This window comes from Vigna unguiculata, chromosome 1, assembly GCF_037176805.1.
Source record: "Vigna unguiculata cultivar grain cowpea cultivar isolate G323 ecotype 2 chromosome 1, ASM3717680v1, whole genome shotgun sequence".
Classification (NCBI taxonomy): domain Eukaryota; kingdom Viridiplantae; phylum Streptophyta; class Magnoliopsida; order Fabales; family Fabaceae; genus Vigna; species Vigna unguiculata.
This window is the reverse complement of record NC_140792.1, coordinates 46,744,180-46,762,393: the sequence shown is the minus strand read 5'-3', so window position 1 is coordinate 46,762,393 and position 18,214 is coordinate 46,744,180. Positions and strand designations below refer to the sequence as shown.

At 31.1% G+C, this 18,214-nt stretch overlaps 1 protein-coding gene across 1 annotated transcript; it reads right to left on the bottom strand.

The window, feature by feature from the left end:
* Window positions 1-1,706: 1,706 nt before the first annotated feature.
* Window positions 1,707-5,794, bottom strand: LOC114195241 (cucumisin-like). The gene is made up of 10 exons (XM_028085644.2): window positions 5,605-5,794; window positions 5,427-5,515; window positions 4,515-4,609; window positions 4,172-4,415; window positions 3,567-4,083; window positions 3,346-3,443; window positions 2,986-3,204; window positions 2,803-2,914; window positions 2,497-2,710; window positions 1,707-2,403 (listed from the first exon to the last, which is right to left on the bottom strand). The coding sequence occupies exons 1-10, from the start codon at window positions 5,683-5,685 to the stop codon at window positions 1,877-1,879; spliced, it is 2,196 nt and encodes a 731-aa protein (XP_027941445.1). The 5' UTR covers window positions 5,686-5,794; the 3' UTR covers window positions 1,707-1,876.
* Window positions 5,795-18,214: the final 12,420 nt, after the last annotated feature.

Genomic DNA, 18,214 nt, shown 5'->3' with positions numbered 1-18,214 from the left:
TAGGGTGAAAAAAAAAAATAGGTTGGTATTAACCAAGTGGGTAAAGAATCTGTTCTTCCTAGTGGATTCTCTCTTCTTGAAAATGCTTGAGAACTCTTCAAATGACTGGTTAAGATAGCAGATACTAACAAAACCTATATTATTCACATACTACCAAAAGAAGGGTAGGGTGGGTTTTTATGATGAAATGAATAGTTTTCATAGTTCAAATGGAATTAAGAGTCTATATCCCACGAAAGATTCACCATCTCTCACTTTTTTTTTTGTTATAATCTTGAATCATACACTATTCTTTGGAGTCCTAGTTAAGAGTGACAGCGTGAGTTTGGTTTGACAGGTCAGCTCACAGGTCCACCAAAAATGTGGGACATTCTAAGATATTAAACTCATTGACTCACAAAAGTTTGGTCCGCATAATCCATAGTCCACGTAGCCCAAAGGTAGAATGGGGTAGGTTTGCTTGCGGTACGCATAAAAAAAATAAATTTGAACTTGTGTATGTTTGTTACTTTCTTTTTTGACTTTTGCATGAACGTTTCAAATTCCTCTATGAGTAGAAAACACAAGTATTATGTATTTCTCAATGTGCTAAAATTTGAATAATTCGAGCATATCAAAGTCAAAGTATGAATGTGGATATAATGAAAATGTAGATTATCAATTTATCATTAACTCTCTAAAAGCTTTTGCTTAGTTTTGTGAACTTGTTAAAGTTTATTAATTTGTTGAACATTGTAAGCTTTATCATAAGAAATTAAAAAAAAAATCAATGTGGAACAACCCAGACTTTTGAGCTCGCATTTTGAAAACAGAAAGAGTCAATCCAATCCACATTTTACAGACCAAGTACAGAACAACCCGTATTGTCAACACTAATTCTATTTAGGACGTTTCAGAATAGATAAATGGATATATTTTTAACTTGTTTAAATCAATAAAAGATATCACGTTGTGATAAGAAAACAAATCGATTCAATATCTTCTTAAATCTAAATAAAAATAGTAAAGAAATGAGAAAAGATAGAGATAACACATGTTTTTCTTAGATATTTATGTAAAAATATCCACGTGTTTTTCTATCTATTTGTAGATATTTTTATATTTTATTTTATTAAAAAATTAAATAAAATTATATAAAAATATATATGTAAAATATAAATTTGATAAAAATTTATTTTTTAAGTAAAATTTAAATTAAATTATTTACTAAAATATTAATGTAAATAAAATTATTTAAAAAAAAAAATTAAAAAAAGTAGCACCAAAACATAAATTTTTAAAAATTAATATTTTTTAAAAATAACTTTAATTTTATAAGTTTAAATTAAAATTATATAAAATAAAATTTTGAAAAATTTAATAATTAATATTTTTTACTAATAATTTTATTTTAACGTTTAATATTAAAAAAAATATTCATATAAAATTTGTTAATAATTATTAATAACAGCTGGTCACAAGATGGAGGTGCGTACAAAATTGGATCGCTTGCTTAAATTTAAGATGGATAGGCCATTTGTCTATCCGTTATGGGCCTATTCATGGCCCAATATAGCGTAGAACTGTTGTTTATGAAAATGAAAAAAACAGAACATTTTTCGAAAAAAATAATGAAACCTTTTAAAATTGAGTAGACAACTAACAGGGGGGTTTGGTTTCTCTGTATATATAACACAATTAAGTGTTGAGATAACTGGAGAATCAGGTAACAACTTGAATTTCTCATTCAATTACTGCCACTAGAACGCTTTCAATATTACATAATAAATCAGATGAGATAAGCCATTTTGGGTGTTTGCTACTATTATACATGAAAAACCTGCAAATGCCTTATGCATCGGCTTCTACTTATTTAATGCATTATCAACCTAGGCCGTTATGCTGTGTTAAACACAACAATGGGGCTCCTCACTTGGAATTTACCATCATCCCAAGTCAAAGAGCCTGATACCACAGGTTCCTTTATTATTCCCTCAATGGTGAGCACAAATGAGAGCTTTTGGTTAAGAGAAGTGAATGACAAAACACTCGGGTTCGCTTCAATTTTCAGTCCTTCAGGACCAATCACGTTAGCTTTATACGTCGACGTTGCTGACCCAACATTTGTAACAGTCCTGTTAAAACTCCCACTTATTACTTTATTGGAGTTCGAGAGTGGGGAAAATAGTGCAAACGACGCATAGTTTAGATCCCTTGCTGAACTTGATTCAGAGCAGCTACTGTTATCTCCTGTGATGAGTTGTAAAATCTTTGAACTATACCCTTGTCCACATAAAAACCTTACATAGTCTATTTCACCAGCATCATATACTAAACCAGGGCACACAGCCTTGGAAGGATCAATTTGGCCTGCCCCATATGAGAATTCTGCGTAAAGGTTAATCTCGGGTCTAAGTTGTTTAGCTGCAAGATGAACAATGAAGAGAGTTAGCAGAAAGTATGGTGTTGATATATATATATATATATGTCTCATCATCATTTCATTTCTAGTATTACCTGTTGTCATTAGAGCTGAACGAATAGCAGCAGGAGACCATGTTGGGTGGAATGACTTCACATATGCGGCTGCCCCAGAAACATGTGGACAAGCCATTGAAGTTCCGGAGATGATGTTGAAATTTAATGTTCTATTGTCGCCTTCGACATCAGAAGGAGGGGAAACTGGAGACCAACTAGCTAAAATTGAAACTCCAGGAGCCACTAAATCCGGCTACAAAATGTATAAGAAAAATTGATTACATTTTTTCACAGGTAATTAAGATAAATGATTTAAGTCAGCCATGGAAAAGCTAATTAAGGTACCTTGAGAACATCAGGTGTAACAGGGTTTGGACCCCTTGAAGAGAAAGAGGCGACAACAGGGGCTATTGTATCTTCTGTCACATCAGTCTTAAATACGGTTGCAGTTGGAGTCCTGCAAAAATATGCATATTAGACAAGTATGACTCTCTACACTCTTGTTCAAGTGGCATCTTCAGTTCATACCTTGTGGAGTTAATGTAGGCAAGTACAGTGACACCATCCTTCAATTCGAGGTACGATCCTGGTAATGGAAGAGAAGGAGGAAGATCTCTAAAACTTTGACCTTGTATCAATGCCCCAACAGAACCGGCATCGAAAGGGCCTGTCGCTTTGCTTCTGCTATCACACAGAACAATTTTACCCTCCACTAATTTTTTGTCCAACGAACCGCTGAAGCAAAACCTGCACTTTGGAAACATTTTCATTAACAACAGAGTATTTCATTTTAGAATGTAGTTTGGAACTCGCAGGATTATTTGTACTTGTATAGTTATTCGTTTGGCCATAATGTTATACATCTTAACGGATATCAAGAATTGTTACCTTGATGACGATGAATCAAAGCCTTTGCTTGGTGCATCTCCTCCATAGATTATAGGATACAATTCTCCCTTCAGGTCAAATGTATTTATCGAGGTACCCTAAACATGGAACGAAGAAGTTGACTTAATGTAACAATGTATATGAAGTAAATAGGTCTTCAAAGTTTGAAGTCAGTATCATCAACCTATGAAGCATGGTTTAGGACAGAGTAGGTAATTTACCTCAAAGGTAACGTTGTTACCTAATCCAACCTTGGTAACAAACTTTCTGTCTATGGTACTCGCAGCCACAGTAATTGACCAGGGCAAAAAATTGGAAAGGGAGGCATATTTTGGACCACCGTTCCCTGCTGAAGTTACTGTCAACACTCCTTTTCTCACAGCATGAAATGCTCCAATGCCAATTCCATCTCTGAAGTAGTTTTCATCACTGAAACCTCCAAGAGAAACCGATATAATGTCAACCCCATCCGCAATTGCATCATCAAATGCAGCAAGAATGTCTGCATCAGAACAACCTTCATCTAACCAACATACTTTATACACAGCAATGCGCGCTTTTATGGCGCCACCTCTTGCCGTTCCCTGAGCAAGGCCTAACATGCTTGCTTGACTAACTGGATTCCCTGCTGCTATTGATGCTGTATGAGTGCCATGACCATCTACGTCTAATGGAGACTTTGGGTCATCATCGGAAAAGAATCCATCAGCTTTGTAAATCTTAGCCCCAATGATTTTGCTACAACAACATAGCAACATGTGTTAATGATAGTGTACTTTTTGTGTGCCTCTGAATATTTTGAATGACTACAATATTAACTACGTACTTGTTGCACGTGAAATTTTTAGAACTTTGGCAGGTGCCCTTCCATTTACTAGGTGGTGGACCGAATCCTTCGTCATTGAAGCTCTTAGATTCTGGCCAGATTCCAGAGTCAAGCACTCCAATGATGACATCACTCTCAGTTGTTTCTCTTTGTACGTTTAGTGGGAAGCCAATAAAATCCCATGACCTTGTTGTATGGAGTTGCTTCTTTTGATTGGGAAAGACAGCTACCACTTTTTCATGCCCTGCATTGCGACAATTCTTGGTTAGCAAATTTTTAGTCCTAGAAGAAAAGAAAGATATGATTTAAAGAGAATAGAAGATAGAATAGTTTTTGTGCATACTAGCCAATCTATTGGCTTCCTCTTCCGTTAGCTTAGCAACAAAGCCACCGAAACTTCGTTTGTAGTGCTGCTGCACTGACTTGGGCTCGCCATTGCTGAAATTGTGAGTATATAAATCAAGAGAGAAGGCAAGAAAAACAAGCTAATTAATGAATGATGCATGTTTGGTTCACTCTGTCTCTTCAAATAATGAAACTATCCAAAAATAGCTACTTTTCAACTTTCCTTCTGTTAATGCAGAAAAGAAAGAGGAAAAGTAACAGGTAGTTTCCTCTTTAGACTTATTCTATTATTTTCTACCAAACAAAGCTGATGATGGTATGATGCAGTTACATTTTAGCTTACCAATTCTAGTAAAATCATTCATTGAATTTGTCATCAATAAGTGAGACAGAGTGCTAATGCTATTACAAAAGTAGCAATATAATCATTATAATGATATGATCATATTGGGTTCCGTTTCACGAGACACTATACAACAGCCAGGTACTGATATAACCCAATAAGAAAAAAGTGTTTTTTCTTGTGTACCAAAAACAATACAGCTTCCTTCAGTTCGTGGAATCTTGTTGAATAAATTGACCAAGTAGCTTAGGAAATAATTCGGGTCACAATCCGATCATGAAACTCTCAGTTTTCTTTTTCCTCTTTATTCAAGATTTCGATGTACAGTAAATTTAACTCTATAGAGAGAGTGAGTGAGAGAGAGAGAGAGAGAGAATCTTTATCACAAATGATTTTTGTAGTGATAAATTATTTGACGAGTTTACTTTTGTGGCATTGAATCTGTGCATCTATCACGACGTCAACGTTGAAGGGGATTACTCTCAAATTCTCAGTTGACTGGTGGCTAACCGTATGATAAAAAATTGTGGGGTCTAAAATTGTTTTTATTCTGATATATGTTATTACCTGTCTGCAACTTCTTGTAGTATGGTTGAATAAAGAGCCAACGCAGAATCCTCATCCTTCATGGAATTGCCAGTGTAGACAATGTAGCTCTGCATTGAGAAGAAAGTTATATAAAAAATAAGACACATAGGAAGAAGCACAGAAAAGAGAATGGTGAATGAAGAGAGATAGGTTTTGCCTTGAGTGGCGATGATGAGTGACATAGTTGAAGAAATAAAGCAAAAGACAGAAGTATGAAGAAACGGAGAGAAGTATCCATTGTGAGAAGGTTGCAGTGCAGGCAAGTGGTTGGTGCGGTGTCAGTTTATATAGACGCCAATTGACAGAGACATAGTATGATCCATGCTTGATTGATTTGCAGCATTTGGAGTTATCTTTTCTCTCCCGTCCCACCAATCAAGCAAGACGTGTTTTGAGATAAAATATGAAAGGTTTGAACCTTAGTTGAACGGTTCAAACATAACGTAGAAAAGTCTACAAACAAACACAGAGAGGAAAAAAGAATACAAGATTGGCCCGTGGGGCTCTTGTTCTTGGAAGGTAGCAAACACCCTAGTTTCTGCTAATTGAGATGACACTTATCCAACAACAACACTCTTAACTTATTCATTACTTCCATCTACTCTACTCTACACTTCACGCTTAAAACATAAATCATGTTAAGGAAAACCGTTTCTTTGTTGTGGAACATCAACTACAATTGATGACAGTTAAGAAAAGCATTTCTTTTGGTCTCATGTCACATGCCAACTACAGCTAGCAGGGGAAATCAACATCAGACACACAGGCATTTCCACGTCTAATTAAATTGAAATGTTCCATTTTATTGTCTGGAGAAAAGTTTTAATTACAAACATCCGTGAATGTTGTTAGACTGAGACGTGCTCACTGCGTTCTATACATACATGAAAGAGGCTATTAAATCATCAAATGCCTGCACTCTGTATTTCATCATCAAACTCTAATCAACAAATTCACTCGTTTCGGGACATTGGTTTACCATTTTCCAACATGTCAGAAAAACATCACAAGATTAGTTGTTGTTCAAGTATCATTCTGTTTCTGCAAATCCAAAATATTTCAATTTTTATTTTATTTTACATCTAATTAATTTTTTGTTTGAAATAGTCTAATGAAAAAAGTTACACATAGGATAGAAAAAAGTTACACATAGGATAGAATAAAGAAATTTAAACATTATATAAGAATAAAAACCCATAACACCATTGTCTTAAAATTTTTTAGAGTAAAAGTAGTGTCAAATGACTTATACGTATAAAACTTAAGTCATATGTATAGAACCACAATCTCTCAATAACTCATATGAGAAAAAAAATGAGGAATGCTCGGGAAACCATTTTAGTGGAAATTTCAGGTTAGGGGAGGTGTTAATCTTTTTTTTTTAATATATATCTATTTTTTTGCATGATGTGATTGTGTCAGTAGTTCTATAGTTCTATTCTGGTTCGTTTTCTATTGTTTTGGAGTAAAAATTGTGTCAAATGTATAAAACTAATGTCATATAATATAAAACCACAATCTCAAATAACCATAACTCATATATGAAAAAATATAACACAACATCTTTCGTACTCTGAGTTATTTTTCATATATTACAAATACCTTTTTTAGTCGACTCTGACATACTTATTTTGAAAAAATTATTTTGATATTATTTGACGATTATTTGATAATTTTTATAAGAGTAAAATAATTTTACTAAAAATTAATTTTTATATTTTTAGAAGAAAAAAAGAGTAAATACTAATAAGAGATAATGTCAAATGAAAAAAAAAAGTTTAATGTTAAAAAACGGTGTCCACTTCTTTTATATCCATATATCTTGTTTAATAAGACTTTGTTCTAGCAGTCTAGTGCATTGATTAATTATTGACCAAAATACTTTTAGTCAATTTTTAGTTCATAAATAATAAATCCTTTTGATTGTTTATTTTTCTCTCCTATGAAAGTTGGAGAAGATGAATAGTCCACTACTATTATTCTTTCTATATAATTAACTATTTAGATTAAAAGTAATTAAATAAACAATCGCATGACTAATTTGAATACTTTTGCGGGTAATTTTAAATAGTTTTTAATATATATATATATATATGCAAATAAATAAATTATATATCTTATAAACGTTATTTTCTTGGTTCCCAGTGGGAAACTGCTAAGTTCATTCTCTCTCTCTAGTAATTCATAGTCACGCATCACATCTAAATGGTTCATTGCTATTGTTCCAATTGCTTCCCCTTCTTGGTCAAATACTAAGTGAATATTCTTTGTTAACTACCATCTCCAATCAGATTTATTTTTATAAAATATTCTTAAATCACTTTTGGTAGCTGCTGCTATAATATCTTTTTGTGTGGCTAATTATATTTAATAAATTCATACTGTTTTATTTTGACGATAAAAAATTTAATAAATTTTCAAAAAACTCTTACTTTTATATTTTTATTTATTATACTTCAAACAAATATTATTTAAGAACTTTTTAAACTATATTTAAGAATTTTTATTTTATTGATTTTTTAAGCTTCTTTTAAAATTGAAAAAACTAATTAACGTATAATTTAAAAATCATAAAAATATTAAAAGATACATAAAAAGTACTTAAAAATCTCTTAAGAAAAAATTATTAGAAATACATAATGAACACATACTATTTAAACTAATTGAAAAAAGACTATTCCTTCTATCAATGTAACGACGAAATGAAAAATGACAAAACAAATTGATGAATGAATTGTAGAACCTTAGATATAATGAGTGATTGTTATTTAATTGGAGAAAAGTCGAAGAGGAAATTGGCTAGAAATGCGTTGTCTAAGAATATATTTAACTCAATTTTGTCATCTTCCTTCATTAGAAATACGTAGGTCGCTGACATCATATTCAATCATTTATACCTCTTATTCACTTTCTATTAGTTTACGGCGAAACATTGGCTTGGAGATGACAAAATTTAGGCTCATATTTTAGCTTTTTTGTGGTTTAGGGTTTCATGATCCCAAAAACTACAAAAACAAATTATACTTTTACAAACAAACTTATAAAAAGTTAAGAGAATACAACTTTTATAAATAGTATAAAAATTTTAAAAATTAACTTATATATACATTAATTCTAATTTTAAAAAAATATTTCTTATAAATATTTATGAAAAAACGTTACAAACCATAATTTTAAGAGACTGATTCTTTAAAATTAGAAGCACTCAATTGATATTTTTTATTTGTTATCTCTGTTCTCAAATTATATCGCCAAACATATTAATTAACTAGTTTTATTTTCTCTGTTTATTTTAGAAATTAGATGTCAATCTGTTTTCATTGCCTTGGTTATTTTTACATTCTGAAAATAAAATTCACTGCAGTTCTTCTAGACATTAAATTGGATAGTATTTTTTTTTTTCAGATAACAGTAACTTATAAACAAATATCTATCATAGTTTTTTCACATGGTTATAGTGAATCGAGGTATAAACTCTTATAAATGAAGTCAACTTTGTTTTTTTTTATTTATCTTTTACAGTAGGTCAAACTATAATCATGGTTATATTATATCTTCTTATTGATACAATTCTTTTTATACCTTCACACACTCCTACTTTTTCTTCTTTTTTTCCCCGAATTTTCTTCTCGTACCAATGTGTTGAATGGACTCACTCTTGAGAAGAGATTGTTAAGAATCCAAGTGAGTCAAGTCCCACATTGACTAGAAATGAAGAAATAGAGAGCAATATATAAGGACAAAGACTCATAAACTCATTGTCTTAAGTTTTTGGATTGAGAGTGATGTCAATATCTTATGTGGTTAGACTCAGGTCTTATTGGTGTTGTATCTCTCCGGTAAAACTTCTTTCTTATAAAACCTAATGTCATCATGCCTCTCCCTATAATGAAAAAGTCCTTTATAATGAAAATAAATAAATAAGTTAATTAAGTCATGTATAACGACAAAAAAGAAAAAATGAATGAGTTGAGAAATTGGAGAGATTGGCACCATGGATTCTAATTGAGAATGATAAAAGAGCGAAAGTTGTGTTAGATATGCACCATGTACTTTCAAACTACAATTCCTTAGTCATAACATTTACATACTTGTGCACCTTAATTCACGGGTCAATCACCACTCTCTTTTTTCTACCAACTCAAAATCGAAATAATATTCTTCCGCTATTTCAATTCATTATGCTTCTTAATACAACATTTTATTTAATTTTTAAAATCCATTATTTTAATTTAATCTTCAATTTTGTGTATATTTCATTTGACTTAATACAAAAGGTTTGATTAGAAACCTAGAGGAGATTCTAAGATTAGTTTTAGAGAGATAAACTCGTTTATTTAAAAGCTATTTGTAGTTTAACTTTTTAATAATAATAATAATATAATCGAGCACCATCTTTCATTAAAAAGTGAAATTTTTATATATTATGAAATTGTCTTATATCACGCCGAGATATATATATATATATATATATATATATATATATATATATATATATATATATATATATATATATATCTCGTGCGTGAGACTAGAAATGAGATAGGTGGTCCCATAGCAGATGAAACAGAATGTCTAAAAAAACTTTCTAGGATAGGTTCTAACATGTTTGATACCATATTAAAAAGTAAACTTTGAAGCCAAACTCAACTCTACAAAATCACTTTATAAATTTAGGTTTGCACCCTCACTCATATACTATGAAATTGTCTTATCTCTAGTCGATGTGAGATTTCCAACATCTTTTTAAAAACTATATCTACTACTAATTTTACTTGCTTTTCTAGCAAGATTAGTAGATAATTAAGTCACGTGGCCTAGGTTCATCCAGGTAAGGGCCTATAAATAGTAGTATAAATAATAAGTTCTATGATGTACATTAATTATGTTTATTATTATTGCAACATAACCAACCATATGACGCATTTGACTAATTTGAGCGTCAAAGTGTCTTCTGCATGCACAATCTCTCATTATGGTCGGAAGAGGACGATATCTGAGAAGTTATCGACCTGTGAGAGATTGAAGATTGGAATGTTGAAAATTTTCCAAATATGTCAATCAATTTGATAATTGTTGCATAAATTCTGATACTTTAATTTCATATAATTGGCAACAATTTATTAGGATAATTACTCTTTGATGGACAGAGAATGCTATAAATTTCACATGTGCTATGTGTTTTTGGGTCATCAAATTTGCAATCTTCTACATGATATACTATATACCATCAAAATGTAGAAAGTGAGGATTTTGAAACTAAAAAGCAAATCAAAATCTTCTTAAAATCTTCTTATGACAGACAATAACTGAAAGTTAGTCCTTACTATTTTTTCTCCGCATTAGTTATATGTGAAACATGAAAGGATAATAACATGTAAAGATCTTTGTAGAGTATAATTAATTCTATAAAGAGAAACAATTGATTTTTGTTGTGAGTAACTACTCTTTTTTAGCCTTCATTTATTATTTTTTATTATTATAAAAAAGATGTAAATATATTGACTCGTTTTAAAGTAAAATTAAAATGAATGTAATTTTGAATTTAAGATGGTGTTTTAATATCTATACTAAATTTTCTTGGTGTCACTCAATGAAAAACTCAACAAAAACAAAAATTGGAGAAAATCTAACATTCATGATATGTTCATCCGAAGACTCTGAGAAAGTAGTCGTTTCACAGTAATTTTTTTTTTCACTCATAAAGTGATATTTTGTTTCAGTTTCGGAAAGACATTGCTGGTTTGAACTTCATGATATAATTATATAGTTAAATAATTTCAAATGATGAACGAGATTCTCCAATTATATTTAGGTAACAAAATGTTTAGTGATATTTGTTTTGTAATTTTTTGCGTGGGTCAACGGAAATTGATGCATTTTGATACCTAATATAGAAGCGATCAAACAATAATTTTTATGGTTTCCAATAAATCAAAGAGGGTTTGCATGTTTGGAATCTCTGAGTTACATGATTGGGAACATGCAACAACAAATGATAACAGTAAAGAAAAAAATTTCTTTTGGACTCATGTCACATGCCAGGTACAGCTAGCAAGCAAACCAAGTGGGGTTGAAATCAACATCAGATTCCACATCTAAATAAAATTAAACTATTATATTTTATTATGTCGGAAATATAGTTCGGTTAATAGATATTTTGAAAAGATTTATCAATAAAACACGAGAGAAATTTATATTTAAAACATCAAATTTTTGAATTTTATTCTTTTCATATTAGTCAAATTTCTTCTAGTCGATTTAAAATCATTTAATCACACAACTGTTTTTGGATTGGAACGTAACCGATGTACGTTTCCTTATCCACCTTCACATTCTGGTTCATATTTATTGTAGTTTGCGGGTCCATTTTCATAATCATTACACAATAATCAACAAATTGACTCTTTTCTGGAACAACTTAGCAGAAGACCACAAAATTAGTTGTTGCAGCTTGGTTTCTCACATATCTTCTTGTGTCAGTAAATGGTGATATTTGAGTTCTTATTTTATTTTACATCTAATTAATTTCTCCCCACAAGATTCACACACTTTAAGATAAGATGTATTTTGAGGGTAATTTAAATAATTTTAAATTATGCACAAATTAATTATATCTGATAAACGTTAGGTTTTTCAGTTCTAATTAGTACTCATAACATGAAGTGGTTCCCTGTTACTGGTCCAACTTTCGTTGGTCAAATAGTTAATGGTTAACTATGGTATTTCTAATAGGAATATTTTAAAAATGAACTAAACCACTTTTTATGTTTCTATTTATATTTAAGTGGAGAAAAAGACAGAGGAAATTGGGTGGAAATTTCTTGTCAAATAATTCAGTTTTGTCATCTGACAGCAGATTCAATCATTTACATCTCTCAATTATGTTTATTATATTTATATACACTCATGCGTATGATCCATGCAAATATGCGCTCTGATTCCCAACTTGCCAAAATATTGGTTTAGAGAGGACAAAAATTGCTGCTAATTTATATCAAGTTAGGTCAGAATATATCACTCCATATTTTAACTACTAATTTTTGACAACTTTTTCTTATGACATTAAGTGATATTTTTAAGTAATTTTAAAATATTAAGAATTAAAAAAATAAAAAACTATTTAAAAAATAACAATTAAAATTATAAAAAAAAATTATCAAAATTTGGTAATAAAAAAAATTATTTTTCGTTCGGTCAGAGTTTTTTCTTAAATAAACTGAACCAAGTTACTTTCACAAAACTTTATTTATGTTAAACATTTATTTTAAACATATATAACAATATTTCATATAAACAGATCATATTTTTTTTTTGTAAATAATATTATTATTATATTAAAAATTATATAACTATTAAAATATTAAATATGTTAACCAAATTATCTATTCATATTATTAACTTATCGAGGATGAATTGATTTTTGTTTAAAATATTTATTATAAATAAACTTTTAAATAAATCAGCACTATAGTTAGTTTTGCTTTTAAAATATGCTAATATAAAAAAATTATATTCAATTTTTGTAAAACCCAACTTATATGCTTTTATTTTGTCACTTGCCTTCAACAACAATTATTTTAAAATTTATTGTTTATAATTCATTAATATCACTACAATAAAAATATTTTAAACAATAATGAAAAATTGTGGTCTAATTAACCTTAAAAGTGCTCTTTAAGTTTTAAGCAACGAATTCATGGTCATGAAGGTAGCCTACGGCTATGCTACGCAATGACTCTTTTGTTTAGGTCACAAAATTTAAAAACCATTACTTAAAATATAATAATAGACGACACTTAACCATTTTAATAAAACAACTTTCTTTACACTGTGGTTTATTGTTTTAAGTCACTTATAAAATTATAAAATTGTGATCGTATGTTTTAAACAAGCAACAAAAAATATTTAAGCACAAATTGTAAAACTATTGCCTAAGCTATATTAATCATAGGCAATACTTTTACAAATGTAAAATCATAGAAATACAACCATTTAAATATGGTTTATAATATTATTTTAAATTTTGTTTATACATTTAGGTCACTCTATTTTAAATTATATATTAATAATTTTTTTAAAGATATTAAATAAAATAAAGGGTTAAATATGTTTTTGGTTCCTTAATTTTAAGTGAAAATTAGAATTAGTCATCATTCGAAATTTTAGCCTAATTTAGTTCTCAAACTTTAGAAAAATGTAGATTTAGTCCTCCAAATTTTGTTAAATTTATTTGACATTTTAAATGCGTTTTATGATAATATTTGAGTTACCATTTAAGCAAAATGTGTCTAACGGTGTAAACAATTCAAATACTATCATGAAATGCGTTTGAAATGTCAGATAAACTTAACAAAATTTGATTAAAATAACTAAATGTACGCATTTCTAAAGTTTGAGAACTAAATTAGGCTAAATTTTCAAAGAATGACTAATTCTAATTTTTAGTGAAATTTGAGGACCAAAAACATATTTAACTCAAATAAATGCATTTCATTATCCAGGAGAAAAATCTGGTCAAAATCTTTGAGAACTAAAACCAATTAAATACACAATAAGAGAGAACATCACTCCAAAGAAGTTTTAAGTGCAAAAAATCCGTGCAAGAAATTCAAATTTTCAAAGTCATGTTCAGTTAAATGGTATTGATAAAACCTTATTTAACATAAGTACTTGATGGACATAACACATGACACTAGACATTGAAGTAAGCACATCATGTAGGAAGATAATTTGTATAGTTAATCTATTATGAATAATGAACATCATTATTAAGTTTGGAATATATAGGAAATGAGTATTTGAATTGTAAATGTATGGTATTATCATATATCATGGGACAATCTATTTGGAAAAATATTGTACATAATTTCATATATATATATATATATATATATATATATATATATATATTTTTTTTTTTTTGTGATAAAAATAAAGAAGCATTGAAATGAAAATGTCACTTAAAGATACAATTTAATAAACATCGTAAATTTTAATATCAGGAGAATTTATTGTTGGTATCATAAGTATGGTGCTGATTGTTGGTAATAATAAATGTGGAATTTGTGTGTTTTGTGATGTTTGTTGTGCACGTAAGCAAGGATAAATCAATTACGATATAAGACAATGGATTATACTTGCATAAAAGACTTTATATATAATCCCATTCAACAAGCAACATGATAAATTTATTATGTGTTTGATTCAGTTTATTATGAAAAAATACTCACTTTTTATTTAGGATTTAATAGGTATATTTTATGGTTGTGTCGGATTTAAAGGTAACTTTACGCTATTTGAAAGCTATTTTGAAAACAATGTTTTTAAAAAACTAAAGAAAAAAAAATGTAGAATATATATTTTGTATCTTGCACCATGTTTTTACCAATTAGAAATACTTAAAATAGATTAAACATGAATTGGTTGTTGTATCTTTTTCCTTCCCTTAAATTTGCTATAAATTGGACTTGGTATTTACCTTCATGGTATAAATTGTGTTTTACTTTTATGAATGCCTTAACTTTCTTTTTTAATAGATAAATATCCTACATGGGGTGGAAAAAAACTTTCCTTTACTACTACATCACTAACTAACATCTTGTGGTAGACAAATGTCCTGTGAGATGAATTCTAAATGGCACATAAGTTTCAGTAGTTTTCATATGTAGTCTACTAACTTGGGATATAAATACCTGATTTGTATTATTTATATATTTGTATATATACTTGTCTTAATGTTTACTTTAAAAATACTATACACATTTTTCATATTAAAAACTCTGCAAATATATATTCATAGATTCTGTTTGTTTATCACACACACTTTTCTTTTAAGAAAAAAAAGAAAAAAAAATATACAGGTATTTTAAATGAAGAATTTACTGGAAACACAATACAAATGAAACTTGAATTCAATCTTAACATCAATTTGAACCAAAAACTTAATAGATTTATGAGCAATCTTCTTATTTTTAATTAATGTGAGATTTAGATTAATTCACACAAAGTTCATGGATTTATGAGAGAAAAATTGACTTAAGCCCAATGTAACACCCCATTTAAATAATAACTTTAATTTAAATGAAATGCTACACATATAGAAATTTAGTGACAAGCCCTGGAGTATAAACATTACTCCTGACAATATCTAGAGGATGCTAGGAGAAACCAAGGCACACCACGATGTCGGATACAAACGAAATCCAAGGACTTCACAATAGTAAATAGAGTACTAAAGAACAAAGTAGTACATGGGCAATAGCCCTAAAGAAAAGCCCAAAAAAACATGAAGTCCAACCTAAGTAGACTATGCAGCAGAACCAATCCCTTCCCTGTTGACCTCGAGTACCTCTCGCATCTGCTCCCATCAATAAATTGATGATCATCGCAAAAGTAGAAGAACAACATACAACACAATCAAACAAGCAAGGGTAAGCTAGAGCCAAAACCATTTAGCCAAAGTAATCATATACATATTCACAGTCCATTATACACACATCACACATGCATGTTAAGACCTTCCAACCAATACACTAAGACTCGACTCATCCGGATACATATAACCTAGTCGGATTCAGCGGATGTTTGCACTTGTGGTGGATACCTCTGCTCACCCCCGAGCTATGTGTTACAAGTGTTTCAATGAATCAATTTCTCTCACCACAAAGTTAGCCCTTAATGAATTTCAAGCCTCCTGCTACTCTCACCACAGGAGTCAGTCCGCTCTAGGTGAGACTAACTGACTCCTTAGAGTGTCAGGATGCAACCTTACCTTGAATCCTTACCTAGTTATACAGATGGGGCACCACCATGGACACCCACTAACAGGGGCCATGGGATTACGTCCCGACCACTGAAGCATGACCCTGAGAATCTCACCTAGAGATCCCAAGGAATTACGCACTGACACGGACCAACATTCTTAATCAATCAAACGAATTCAATGTGCATACACATATATACATATACATCACATACATTTTCTCATAATTCACCTCTTTCGTATTCTCAGCCAAACCATACCAACTCATTATTCTCAAACCATGAATATGGAACTCCGTCTCATATCATTATCATGCCACATTGATACCAACCCTTTCATGTCTCATGTCGAACCAATACCAAACTCATCATTTCAATTCCATGAATCATCTCATGCATATATCATACTCACATCAGGTTAAAGCTCATAAATCATAAGTCATACGCCCTCTCATTTCATGTATACTCATTCAATTCATATTTTAACATAGCAATACAACCAAACATGTACTTAATACCCCAAACAAGAATTCTAAACAGTACCCACACATCCTCTCGCCCAACCCTCGCTTAGGCCAGAGGCCCTCGCTCAGGTGAGAGGAGTCCTCTCGCTTAAGCGACAGGCCCTCGCTTAGGCGAGATTCGCGACAGAGGCGAATGGGTGTTTCTCGCGTACTCGCTTAGGCGAGTCCTCCCTCGCCTGAGCGAGCCCACCCCTCGCCCAAAAGTGAGGCCCCTCGCCTGGGCTGCAACTGCAACGACCCATCCTCGAACTCCCACACAAGCTCGCTTAGGCGAGTGTTAGGCGAGTGTCTCTCGCCTGAGCGAGATAACACCTCGCTCAAAACTAAGACCCTCCGCCTGAGCGAGAGCTCGAGTGCAAGCTAGGGTTGGTTCTCTGCAAGTGTCACCTAGGCAAGACCAAGTCGCTTGGGCGGGATTAACAGACCACACCACTGTTCAACCTGCATCAGCTATACGTTCGCACCCAAATAATATTTCCAGCCATCTCATACGTTCACAACAACATGCAATCTCAACCAATCACGATACAAACACACAACCACAGAAAACGCATCACACAACCAGAGGGTTCTAACTTCCCTTACCTGGGAATAATCTAGCACAAGACCTTGATGCCGAATAGAGGAACACCACAGCTCTAGGAAAGGATTATGGAGCTGGAAAAAGAATAGCAGTGGGTATGTTACAGAAACATTAACATTGGCTACACAATAAGACCAGAGATTGGAAGCTATGCGTTGGGGAATACTTACGTGAGTAGGACGAGGTTGAGCTAGGCTTGAATCTGGTTAAACGTTGAAACCCTAACGGAGTGACGGCTGCGACTCTAAGCACCAAGGAAGCAGATTCTAAAAGTGTAGAATGAGTGAATTAGGGCAGGCTTTGAGGTGGTTTTATCCTTTGGGCCAGCCTTTAGGCCCAATAGCTTAAAGGCAGCCCTTAAAACATTAGGGCAGAAAACTAGACCTTACACCCAACCCACATAAAAGATTGATACTATTTTGAATCTAAAATTTTAAGATAATGAATCTTCAAACCTTACATGAGTTTATGGTTCATTTACTATCATAAGCATTTACTTGAAATATCAATTTTGATAGAAATATTTGTACACATTTGTATAGAAATTAAATTTGGTTTCAATTTGGAAAGGGACAAAATTGCAAAACTTTTACAAAAATTAGAACAAAATTGAGACAAAAATTAAAATATTGGGACCAAATTGAGAATAAACAAATGACACCTGGTATAATAGTAATACGTGACACTATCACTATCACATGGCACAACGTCAGCTTGGCACGTGGCAAAGTTTTAATTTTTTAAAAAATTTTTAAAAAATAAATAAATAATTCAAAAAATTCAGGAACTGACACGTGACACCCCATTTAACATTGTTACTACACTACTAACGAAAAGGATTTGATTACATCAAATTTTAAAAAATAGAGACTAAATTGTAATAAAAAAAATTGAGG